Source organism: Penicillium cosmopolitanum (genome assembly GCF_028827165.1).
Source record: "Penicillium cosmopolitanum strain IBT 29677 chromosome Unknown utg000004l:1.0-4361866.0:1.0-4365735.0, whole genome shotgun sequence".
Lineage (NCBI taxonomy): Eukaryota > Fungi > Ascomycota > Eurotiomycetes > Eurotiales > Aspergillaceae > Penicillium > Penicillium cosmopolitanum.
The window spans coordinates 2,252,559-2,263,756 of record NW_026622674.1 but is presented as its reverse complement, the minus strand read 5'-3'; the positions used below and the strand labels follow the sequence as shown (position 1 = coordinate 2,263,756).

At 50.5% G+C, this 11,198-nt stretch overlaps 5 protein-coding genes across 5 annotated transcripts; 3 read left to right on the top strand and 2 right to left on the bottom strand.

Annotated features, from left to right (window-relative positions):
- Window positions 1-743: 743 nt before the first annotated feature.
- N7509_002234 (M20 family metallopeptidase) lies at window positions 744-2,066 on the top strand (the record flags this gene model as incomplete). Its single annotated transcript, XM_056626871.1, has 1 exon — window positions 744-2,066. One exon carries the CDS (start codon window positions 744-746, stop codon window positions 2,064-2,066), a length of 1,323 nt encoding a protein of 440 aa, XP_056492666.1.
- A 316-nt stretch (window positions 2,067-2,382) lies between these two features.
- Window positions 2,383-4,584, bottom strand: N7509_002233 (glycoside hydrolase family 47 protein; the record flags this gene model as incomplete). The annotated part of the gene is made up of 3 exons (XM_056626870.1): window positions 2,383-3,338; window positions 3,409-4,053; window positions 4,110-4,584. The coding sequence occupies 3 exons, from the start codon at window positions 4,582-4,584 to the stop codon at window positions 2,383-2,385; spliced, it is 2,076 nt and encodes a 691-aa protein (XP_056492665.1).
- A 1,365-nt stretch (window positions 4,585-5,949) lies between these two features.
- N7509_002232 (uncharacterized protein) lies at window positions 5,950-6,422 on the top strand (the record flags this gene model as incomplete). The annotated part of the gene is made up of 2 exons (XM_056626869.1): window positions 5,950-6,210; window positions 6,381-6,422. The coding sequence occupies 2 exons, from the start codon at window positions 5,950-5,952 to the stop codon at window positions 6,420-6,422; spliced, it is 303 nt and encodes a 100-aa protein (XP_056492664.1).
- A 58-nt stretch (window positions 6,423-6,480) lies between these two features.
- On the bottom strand, window positions 6,481-7,879 carry rpt4 (proteasome regulatory particle base subunit RPT4; the record flags this gene model as incomplete). The annotated part of the gene is made up of 4 exons (XM_056626868.1): window positions 6,481-6,601; window positions 6,674-7,130; window positions 7,275-7,589; window positions 7,663-7,879. 4 exons carry the CDS (start codon window positions 7,877-7,879, stop codon window positions 6,481-6,483), a joined length of 1,110 nt encoding a protein of 369 aa, XP_056492663.1.
- A 1,307-nt stretch (window positions 7,880-9,186) lies between these two features.
- On the top strand, window positions 9,187-10,713 carry aspf22 (enolase acuN; the record flags this gene model as incomplete). Its single annotated transcript, XM_056626867.1, has 4 exons — window positions 9,187-9,318; window positions 9,386-9,442; window positions 9,513-9,852; window positions 9,918-10,713. The coding sequence occupies exons 1-4, from the start codon at window positions 9,195-9,197 to the stop codon at window positions 10,711-10,713; spliced, it is 1,317 nt and encodes a 438-aa protein (XP_056492662.1). The 5' UTR covers window positions 9,187-9,194.
- Between the last annotated feature and the right edge of the window lie 485 nt (window positions 10,714-11,198).

The window sequence follows — 11,198 nt, the reverse complement described above, 5'->3', positions numbered from 1 at the left end:
TTACGACGGAAGGCGCACGGGTACTCAATGCTTAATTTTTTTATTTTTTTGGTATAATACATAGTGAACATGAAGATGCAATATGCAGATCTCCACCGCGCCGCATTGTTTCCCAAATATTACGCTAATGTCCGCTCATATCCCGCTCCGACTCCACCGCATCCAAGGTTGGGGTTCTCAGGATCAGCCCTGAAGAACGCCCGAAATACATCCTTCCAGGGTTGAGATCATGAACTTGAATTCAAGTTGTTTCCACACTTCTCGACGAACTATTAGGTATTCAGGTACTAAAGCTTATCTTCAAGTTGGTTTTTCCGACTTCAGAGTTTCAAATTGTCTATCTATTAATCTAAGTACTACCTACTTACTAGTATGAATATATATCATTCAAGCTTCCGAGTCGATACTAGTATGCTAGAACGAACCACTCTGCCACCTGGGCACCTTGGCAATGCTGATCACATTTTGATAAATGAACCAAACATCAAATAGCTCAAGTAACACACCCTTCCCGATTCAAAGTTTGCCCGGTTGTATTCAAGTCAACCTGGGCAAGTTTCCCGATTTCCCGGTGACATCGGTTCCACGTGACTCATCGGATCGACAGCCGACAACCCGATGAAGATGGACATGCACCAACCCAGCTTCTTCCTCACTGCAAGTCAACACAAGACAGGGACACGCCGGTGGGAAAACTGTCCTAAATCACGAACCACAGCTTCCCGTGCTCCATTTCAACCGCAATGAAGCCCACTTGGTATCTGGCAGCAGCCGCGGCCATCACCGCAGCCACTGCTTCTCCGCACCCCGCATATCAGCAACAACCGCTCGGCAATTCACCCTCGTCCGCCGAGGAAGTCAGCCAGAGCCATGGACAATCCAGCATAGACTCAATTATTTCCAATGACCCGCTTCTATCATTCCACCGTGACTTGGTCGAGATTGAGTCTATCTCCGGTAACGAGCACAACGTCGGCATTTTTGTTGCGGAGTATCTCGAATCGAAGAACTTCACCGTCATCAAGCAAGAAGTCGAACCAGTGAAGAAAGACGACGACAATGACGACGATAACGAGCGCCCTAAGACTAGATATAACATCTACGCCTACCCCTCAGGCTACTCATCGCCACCCTCAATCCTCGTCACCAGCCACATCGACACCGTCCCACCATTCATCCCATACTCAGTCCACAAGGACCCCTCCTCCGATGGAATCTCAAACCTCCAAATCGCCGGCCGCGGCTCCGTAGACGCAAAAGGCTCCGTCGCAGCCCAAGTCTTCGCCGTCCTAGAAACCCTCTCCGAAACCCCAACCGCAAATATCGCCCTCCTCTTCGTCGTCGGCGAAGAAATCGGCGGCGACGGCATGAAAACTTTCTCGGACTCATCATTAAACACAAAAAGCGCCTACCACACCGTCATCTTCGGCGAACCAACCGAAGCCTCTCTCGTCTCAGGCCACAAGGGTATGCTAGGCTTCAAAGTCTTCGCGCACGGTAAAGCCGCTCACTCGGGCTATCCCTGGCTAGGCGAAAGTGCCGTCTCATCGATTCTCCCCGCACTGCTACGCGTCGATAAATTAGGCAAAATTCCCGTCAGCGAAGGCGGTCTCCCCGCTTCACCGAAGTATGGGCCCACGACGTTGAATGTTGGCGTTGTTCGTGCTGGTGTTGCGACGAATGTCGTGCCTGCTGAGGCGATGGCTGATGTCTCTGTTCGTTTGGCGGCTGGTACGCCTGAAGAGGCGCGGGATATTATTAAGAAGGCCGTGGCTGATGCTACGGTCGATGCTGAGGCGGAGGTTGTTGTTGACTTTGATAGTCATCGGGAGTCGTACTCGCCTCAAGATCTTGATACGGATGTCGATGGGTTCAAGGTTATCCCGGTTAACTATGGGACTGATGTTCCTAATTTGAAGGTTCGGGATGGTGTTAAGCGGTACCTTTATGGACCTGGTAGTATCTTTGTTGCGCATGGTGATAATGAGGCTCTTACTGTGCGTGATATTAGGGATGCTGTTACTGGGTTCAAGGTCTTGATTCGCGCTGCCTTGGATAGAGAGTAATCCTCTGGGGTTGGATCTGATTGACGTATAATGATTGAAGAATATTGTCTCGTTGGAATTCCCATACATAGACTCTACATACATTTCGGGCTTTATGGCATTTCGGATGGAATTTTTTGGAAGACTCCCATGGTTTCGGGTCCTAGTGTGATAAACTTCATGAAGAAATGTTTTGAAGAAATTTTGTGACTTTACAATATATGGCGAGATGTTAATCAAGCCTTCCATGGCCGAACTAGTATCGCAAGAAAACCTCCCAACGCCAGCCGATTCCAGTTGAGCCAAAAGAAAACAAAACAAAAAGGACGCTCGGATGCTAGTTCTCAGCCTTGCGAGAAGTCTTTCTCTGCCACCCGGTCTTTAGATCACCACTGGGCTTGAAACGTGGGAACGGATGCGCCTCAGTGTTAAAGACGTGCTCCTCAAGAGAGATGAAATCGCGATCTGAGAACAAAAGATAGAAATACTTGAGGGTCTCGGCCATCCAGAAACTCTCCATATTATCACGAGTAGTCGGGGGGATAATATCCGCATTGGAAAGAGAGGTAAATCCCTTAATGCGCCATGTAGTGCCAGCGCTTCCGGGAACGGCGATTGCTGGGGGTTTCTCTTCCAGTACGGAGGTGTATTTGATGAAAGATTTGAACATTTCCCAGCCCCATTCACGGTACATGTCGTCTCCGGTGATACGATACATGTAGAATAGGGATTCGATTGTTTCGGGTCGTTGGAGGTTATGACGGTCATTGCTCTTGACAGTGACATCCTTGCGCCAGGGCTCTGAGCCATCCGGCAAAGAACCCAGCGGTTGAGAGATACTGGTCATCTCGAATGTCGATCCCGACTTGGATGGTTCTGGGTATTTGTCTTCCATCATGACTGGCTCATCGCCTAGGACGAAGTGGGTAATTTCCGGGGCTAGCCCGGTCTTTGTGTTCAAATAAGTTGCCCAGCAGGACTTCATTAGCTCGCGCGAAATGAAGATTTCTTCCTCTCGCTGTTGGTTCCAGCTAGCGGATTTTCTTGCCACGGACAGGGGTAAACCACTAGTAGCGCCAAGAGCAATGGTTCCCGGCATAAAACAGACAAGGTGGTCCATCTTAGGGGAGAGACTCTTCTTCAGACCTGCTGGCCGTTCACCAAGTACCATCAAGTTTGCATCTTTAGAGAAGGCGATCAGATGCTTGCGAATGCCTCGCAAAGATTCATCCCACATTTCTTTGTACACGGGCTCCTCCTGCGAGGTTTGGAGATATTGTTTGATGAGGTATTCTAAGATGAAAGACGTGGTTAGCCTTGTCGTGTTTGTAAGCACAATAATGAAAGCTCGGGTAGAACAAACCATAATAAGAGTCACCGCGACTGCCGAGGCGAATGTTGTTCCCCTTAAATTCACCATTGTCGGGATGGATATAGATGGGAACAAGGCCATCCTGAGCCTCTTGTTGGTCAACAACCTCCATTACTCGCTCTGCAGCCTTCCAATACTCGGCTTCGCCAGTGAGTTTGGCCATATACTTGAACTCAAGCTGTACAGATGTTGCCTCCGCAGTGGAAGATGCACCGCCATCACTATGCGATTTGATACCCTGGGATGTATTCAGGTTCACACTCGCATACGGGATTCCCGAGTGTGTCTCGAATGCTCCCATGAGTCGGTCTGCTAGATCCGTTGCTTTCTCAATGTACAAATCCTCCCCAGAAGCACCGACATCATCTTCCTTGATTGGCGCAAGATTTGGGTATTGCGTTGAGAGGTAATGTGCTGACAATAGTCCTCCAAGCATGCGAATAGTTGTCTCAAAGGTACTGACATCGTGGTCTTGATTATACTGCAGCGAAGTAGAGATCCATTGCCGCGCATGTCGAACTTCAGAAGTGAGATTCATGATGATCATAGTGTCCAAGGAATCGACAATAATCCAGCCCATACCACCCTCGATCATGTTTTTGTTCCTGCCCGACACGGGGTTGTATTGGTCGAAGCCTATCCATCAGGTTAGTGATTTGAAGAAGCCAATCTTCCTCGAAAATGCGCCTTACCCCATGCTTCTTTCTCATAGCCTTCCCAACTAACCTGGAACGCCTCGCGTACCTTTTCCCGGCGCGCATTCCAGTCAACATGTTTCTCGGACGCAGATGAATCGTCAAGCGTCTGCATCCAATTCCACAGCGCGGCGCCTTTATCATATCCACCCGACCTCTGCCATCTCGGAATATTGGGCTGATTATAAAAGAAGTAGGCGATTATAGACAGCCCCAGCAGAGCTAACAACGGTCTCCACTTCTTCCTCGGAGCCGTTCGCCGCGGGGCGAAATGCGGCTTATCTTTGTACATGGGGAGAGGGCGATCTTGCTCAAAGAAAGTTCCCAGTTTGTTGGGGAGTCCTGCCGTAGTCGAGGAAAGGCCGAGGCCAGCTAGACCACTCCTGGAATTGTAACCGGCAGGGGAGAGACGGCCGGGGTTTTGTGGCGAGGGGCTGAGAGAGGAGGGAGGGTAAGGTGCCTGGAACGACATGGTTATTCGGTTTGTCCTCCTCTTGAATATGTATTTCCAATATAATATATGCCGGACCTGTTATAGCAGCATGGGATCGCTTAAGTGGTGGTTGATCGGTCTTGTTGAGAACTCGAGCTCCGAGGCTGATGCTGCAGTCGAGCGACGGGATGGGGAAAGAGAGTGTCGTGCAGAGTCCAATGTGGCGTCGCGTCGTGTCGCGGTCGGCTGAGTGTTGGTATATTGAATCCGAGATGTTGGTCGCAGGAGCGAGGTGCCCTGTCAGGTTTTCCCTTGCTCGCACAGTCTAAATTACGCGGTATCACGCGAGGTGGAATAGTTGAGGACCAATCCGAAACATGCCAGCGTGTGCTTAGCACAATTTCTCCGATGGCGCGTCACCGGCGAATCTTGAGTCCGAAAGATCAAAGTACAACGTCGATCACCCAGGGATCCAGGATCTTTCCAATGAAATGAGCAAAGGCAGAGAAACGAGGGAATCGAGTCTTTGTTGATCTGTTTTTGTTGTTTGGAGGATCCTCAGGGTTGTGAGAAACCGGGGAAGTGGAGAAGTCCGCTGGACCTGGACCGCACGTCACATGGCCCGCGCCATCAAGTATAAACATACTACTATTGGCCACCAGTTGAAAAACTGGTAGTTCACAAGCCTTCAAAACGAAGTATAAAACATACTTATTAATGAATGGAGGTAATTGCGCATACGGTTAGACAGAAGATAAAAACGGAGGCTGTTGCCGGCCAAGAGGGTCCAGGATCTCGCCGAGGCAGGTTAAGCTTCAACACATTATCTTGACGACGGCATTTCTACTGGTAGCTAACTATAATGGGTAGTGAGTAGGTACTAGTAGTAGCATAGGTAGACTGGCATGGTAAAAAGAAGTTCAAAATTTCTGACCTCGGGATCTTCAAGGGATAGATAGTAGTATGCTATTTTTACCCTTAGTATGGCCAAGGGTCAGGTGACCCGGTTTCTAAGTCAATCGGAATGAATCAATCTTTATATTTTCCCCGTACAATATTATAGCTCCTCGCTTGTCATGTCGCTGTTTAGGACTGTCAGCCTCGTTACTGAACCCGGGCTTTTGCCGCACCCCGGCGTTCGGCTGCTCTCGCCTTGAAATGTTGCCCACAGCGCCACCTCCAGGGCTTACCTATAAATGCAATCCATGGCTTCAGCCGCATTTGTCGCGACGAAGTCCTCCAGCCCAGATTAGGTTGAGGTGTTTGCATAGCCTCTTAAATTAGGGCCGCCTTAGAAAACCAAAGAGACGATCTACAATCCTATTAAACGTTCACCTGTGCCCTATGTTTCTGGTCACCGCCACTCCTCCCAATTGATACTCGGCAGCTGAAAGCAGCAGCGAGATGCATGACTACGGCAGATTCGCTGCCCTTTCTAATTTAGAAGAAGAAGAAGAAGAAGAAGAAGAAGAAGAAGAAGAAGAAGAAGAAGAAAGAGATGGTGATGATAACGACGGAGAGAAGCTTGACTACTCTTACGGGAAATATGAAGCAGCCTCATTACCTGTCGAAAGGTACGACGCGACATCTGAGTACAGCCTCGGCCTCGGGACCACGAGATCCGATTTGCCAGGATCGAAAGATCCTCATGGCGAAGCCGATTTTGTCAGTAGAACTCGAATCACCAGAGTGATATCCTGAAACTCTGCTGATCTGTATATGCATATTTTCCGGTTATATCTCGATAAACACTCTACGACTATATGAGTAGTAATAGTAGTAGTACTGCACAGTATACTCGCCAATTAGACCTGGTCTACTTAACTATTAGGTAGCCTAGTACGGATCTAATCCGCCATGAAAAGCAATATTCGTAACCGAAGTTCAGTCGGCATGTAGGATTCTAACGGACGACCTGCCCATAGGTAGTTACAATTACAGCTTCTGGTATTCAAGCTTGCCCTCGAGCTTCTTCGACTCAGCAACCTTCCGCACCGCCTTGTTGAAGTCGTCCTGGTTAACAGCATCACGGTAATCCTTGATGGTGAATAGACCCCTGTTCATCAATCATTAGTAAAAGTGCACCCGGATGCCAAAGGCAATACAGATATTCGAGTGAAGGACTTACGCTTCAGTCACCACGTTACGCAGATCAGCACCATTCAGGCCATCACTCATCTTAACCACGCTCTCAAAATCGATATCACCCTCTATGACGACTGAGGCTGTGTGAATCTTCAGAATCTCAAGACGGCCAACCTCATTAGGCAGAGGAATCTCGATCTTGCGGTCCAGACGACCGGCACGCAGTAGAGCCGGGTCCAGGGTATCGGGTCGGTTGGTGGCCATGATGATCTTCGTCTTGCCGAGGTAGTCGAAACCATCCAGCTGGTTGAGCAGTTCCATCAGTGTTCGCTGAATTTCACGATCTGCTGATGTACCTTCGGAGAAACGTCGACCTCCGATGGCATCGATTTCGTCCATGAAGATGATACAGGGTTCGTGTTCCTTGGCGTAGCCGAACATTTCTCGGATCAGACGAGCGGATTCACCAATGTACTTGTCGACAATCGCGGATGAAACAACTGGAGGAGAGATCAGGTATTAGCACGGATGTTAATCGTAAATTGATTAGAACAAGGGATTACTCGTGCACACCTTTCAAGAAGTTGGTTTCTATGGAGCTGGCCACGGCTCGAGCAAGAAGTGTTTTACCGGTACCCGGGGACCGTAGAGAAGGACACCCTTGGGGGGCTTGATTCCTACTCGCAGGAACAGCTCCGGGTTCTTCAACGGCAACTCAATGACCTCTCGCAGCTCTCGGATCTGGTCATTCAAACCACCAATTCCAGCAAAGTTGATTGACCCGGGGTCCTCCAAAGACATGTTGTAGACCAGAGGATCGACCTCGCGCGGCAGCATTCGCATAATGGTAAGCGTCGTCATATCCAGGGCTACACGGGTGCCCTGCTTCATCTTGACCTTGTCGACCTTTGAACGGCAGCCGACAACGTAACGAGGGCCCGATGAGGCCTTGACAATAACTGTGCGAGCGGGTTAGTATAATTTCCGCGATATTTGATTAGAGACACCTGATAGAATGCAGAGGGGACATACATCGCTCTTCATCAAGCTGTTTCAACACCTCGCCGATGATCTGACCAACACTCTGTAGCGCCTTGATATTCTCCTCAGAGACATCAAACTCTCGTTGGAGATCCTTGATACCCATCCGCAGTGATTTCAGCTTCGCTTCCCATTCTCGTAGCTCCAACAAGCTCCTTTTATAATCATCAAGTGCCTGGTCCCGCTCGGGGTCGTTGGCGCCGCTCATGATGGACGGCGAACGGGAATCGAAGGGGGAAATGCGTAAGGAAGGTGATGAGGGTCGTGATTGTTGATGCGGGTATTGATAGATGCAATGTCCCCGCAGATAGATGATCGGATGGACGGATTGATAGGAAGGGCAGCGGACTTCAACCTGGAGAGCTTCCAGCACCGCCCGTCGAGGAGCTTCCAGCGGCGTCGGTCACCTGACTGCGCGTACACACACGTGACTTGCATCATCTTAGTCAGCGGTGGACAGCGATAAGGCAGCAAGGCAGTGAGGCATCACGGCAGTAAGGCTATAAGGCGGTAAGGCAAAAAATTGATTAAGGTATCAAGGCTCCAAGGCTCCAAGGCCCCAAGGCTGGGAGGCCAACGTCCTCTTTCGTCATGCACCCAACCTGCAACCTGTGCCCATCCCAGTCTTCGCCAATACGACGTCAGATGAATGGACCAATGGTCCTCCTCCAATGCCGGTCCTTTAGTGGAAGATTTGCGCAATCCCGCCAAAAAAAAACTCTGCAACGGTCTATGTAGTACTACGCAAGACTCCTCCGTCATACTAGAGCTACAGCTACACGACTTACGGATAGCTGCTACCAATAGCTAATTAGCAATAAGCAAACACATCCACCACCGTACGTAAGAATCGGGGAATCAACAGGAGAAGCAGGACCCGAGCCGAGAATGGTCCATCTCCTCCCGAGGAACGGGAGATCTCGCAGGCCAAAAAGTCCGCAGACGGTCGGATCAGCCAGCAAGCGCTGGAGAAGAGCGTGGAGGCCCCACCACCGCATTGGAAAGAATCGGAGGACCAGCTGTGACCTTTTCCGGGGTCAATGGTATTTAAAGAATCGGGTGTTTCCGTAGCTGCTATTCTTTTTCTTTGAATTGTAATTGTTTATTCCTTTTTGCTCTCCCCATATATTCCCCAAGGTAAGTTGTTGCATCACATCAGATACCCCGCCATAGCTGCCCCTCCTTCCTATACACATCATCCATCACCAACCCCATCACACCTTCACACACCTGGAACCAAGAACGGATAGCATAGTCTACCCTCCTCTACACTTTCAGACCTTCGGTGACCACTGCCCCAACCAATTGCCCCAATCAATCCTCCTAAACAAATCACATCCCCTCCCCCCCTATCCTCCCACTCGCCGGACCTGTCATTTTGGGTCATCGGTGAACCTCTTCCCCCCCCGCCGCCCTGAGTCACGAGTTACGCTCATTAACCCCTCCTCATCCCCGTTTTTCTCTTCTTCTTTTCCTTTCTTGCAACTGACAGATTTTCCCCCATCTTTCAGACACAATTCAAAATGCCTATCGCCAAGGTTCACGCTCGTTCCGTGTACGACTCTCGCGGCAACCCCACCGTTGAGGTGGACGTTGTCACTGAGACTGGTCTGCACCGCGCCATTGTCCCCTCCGGTGCTTCCACTGGTATGTCAATTGATGATCCCAATTACCCAGAGCTACTCGAGAGAACCATTCGACTAACAAATTCCAGGCCAGCACGAGGCTGTTGAGCTCCGTGATGGTGACAAGACCAAGTGGGGCGGCAAGGGTAAGTGCTATTCCACCTCATTGTAATTGACATTTCTCTCAGTCAGTTGCTAACCTTTTCTTGCTTCTAGGTGTCCTCAAGGCCGTTCAGAACGTCAACGAGATCATTGGCCCCGCTCTCATCAAGGAGAACATTGATGTCAAGGACCAGGCTAAGGTCGATGACTTCCTGAACAAGCTCGACGGCACTGCCAACAAGGGCAAGCTCGGTGCCAACGCCATCCTCGGTGTCTCCCTGGCCATTGCCAAGGCTGCTGCCGCTGAGAAGGGTGTCCCTCTCTACGTCCACATCTCCGACCTTGCCGGTACCAAGAAGCCCTACGTCCTTCCCGTTCCCTTCCAGAACGTCCTGAACGGTGGCTCCCACGCTGGTGGCCGTCTGGCCTTCCAGGAGTTCATGATTGTTCCCGAGTAAGTTTCCGCCTGATTTGAAAACAACATTCGTGAGAATAGAGATGGCTAACTCACTATTTTAGCACTGCTTCCTCTTTCTCCGAGGGTCTCCGCCAGGGTGCTGAGGTCTACCAGAAGCTCAAGGCTCTCGCCAAGAAGAAGTACGGCCAGTCCGCTGGTAACGTCGGTGACGAGGGTGGTGTCGCTCCCGATATTCAGACCGCCGAGGAGGCTCTTGACCTGATCACCGAGTCCATCGAGCAGGCCGGCTACACTGGCAAGATCTCCATCGCCATGGATGTTGCCTCCAGCGAGTTCTACAAGGAGGACGCCAAGAAGTACGACCTCGACTTCAAGAACCCCGAGTCCGACCCCACCAAGTGGCTCACCTACGAGCAGCTGGCCGACCTCTACAAGTCCCTGGCTGCCAAGTACCCCATTGTCTCCATCGAGGACCCCTTCGCTGAGGACGACTGGGAGGCCTGGAGCTACTTCTACAAGACCTCCGACTTCCAGATTGTCGGTGATGACCTGACTGTCACCAACCCCCTCCGCATCAAGAAGGCCATCGAGCTCAAGTCTTGCAACGCCCTTCTGCTGAAGGTCAACCAGATCGGTACCCTGACCGAGTCTATCCAGGCTGCCAAGGACTCCTACGCTGACGGCTGGGGTGTCATGGTCTCCCACCGTTCCGGTGAGACCGAGGACGTCACCATTGCCGACATCGCTGTCGGTCTCCGTTCCGGACAGATCAAGACTGGTGCCCCTGCCCGTTCCGAGCGTCTGGCTAAGCTGAACCAGATCCTCCGTATCGAGGAGGAGCTCGGCGAGAACGCTGTCTACGCTGGCAAGAACTTCCGTACCTCGGTTAACCTGTAAATGCAGCTTACCTTGATATGAGCTTGCACCTGTGAATAGGGTGGAAACCAGCGAGAAAAAAGCGATGACTCGCCATATTTTTATGATTATGAATTTAATAAGAACTCTTGAATAAAAGACAATTCAACTATACTGAGCAGTCCGGGTAGTGGAGTAAAACTAGTCGGTTTATAGATCGTAGGACCATGCTTGCACACTACCAGTATGTGCGAGTCTAGCCGAGTAGCTCAAGTCATCGGTATCTATGACACCCTACTCATTGATACCTAGGTATCATCTCACTTTCCCTTCCAACTATCTATCCTGCTGCGTAGTTGCTGCTGTCTATATAGATCACGCTGGTCGGGCACTAAGAGCCCCGAGATCACGTGCCATCCCACCTGTGCGATAAGTGGCCCACATAAAATTTGTCTTGCCCCTCCAACCTTTTGTTGGTGCAGGTTCCTATCGCGGACTCGTTCTTTGTCCTCCGTTACGTCTTGCGA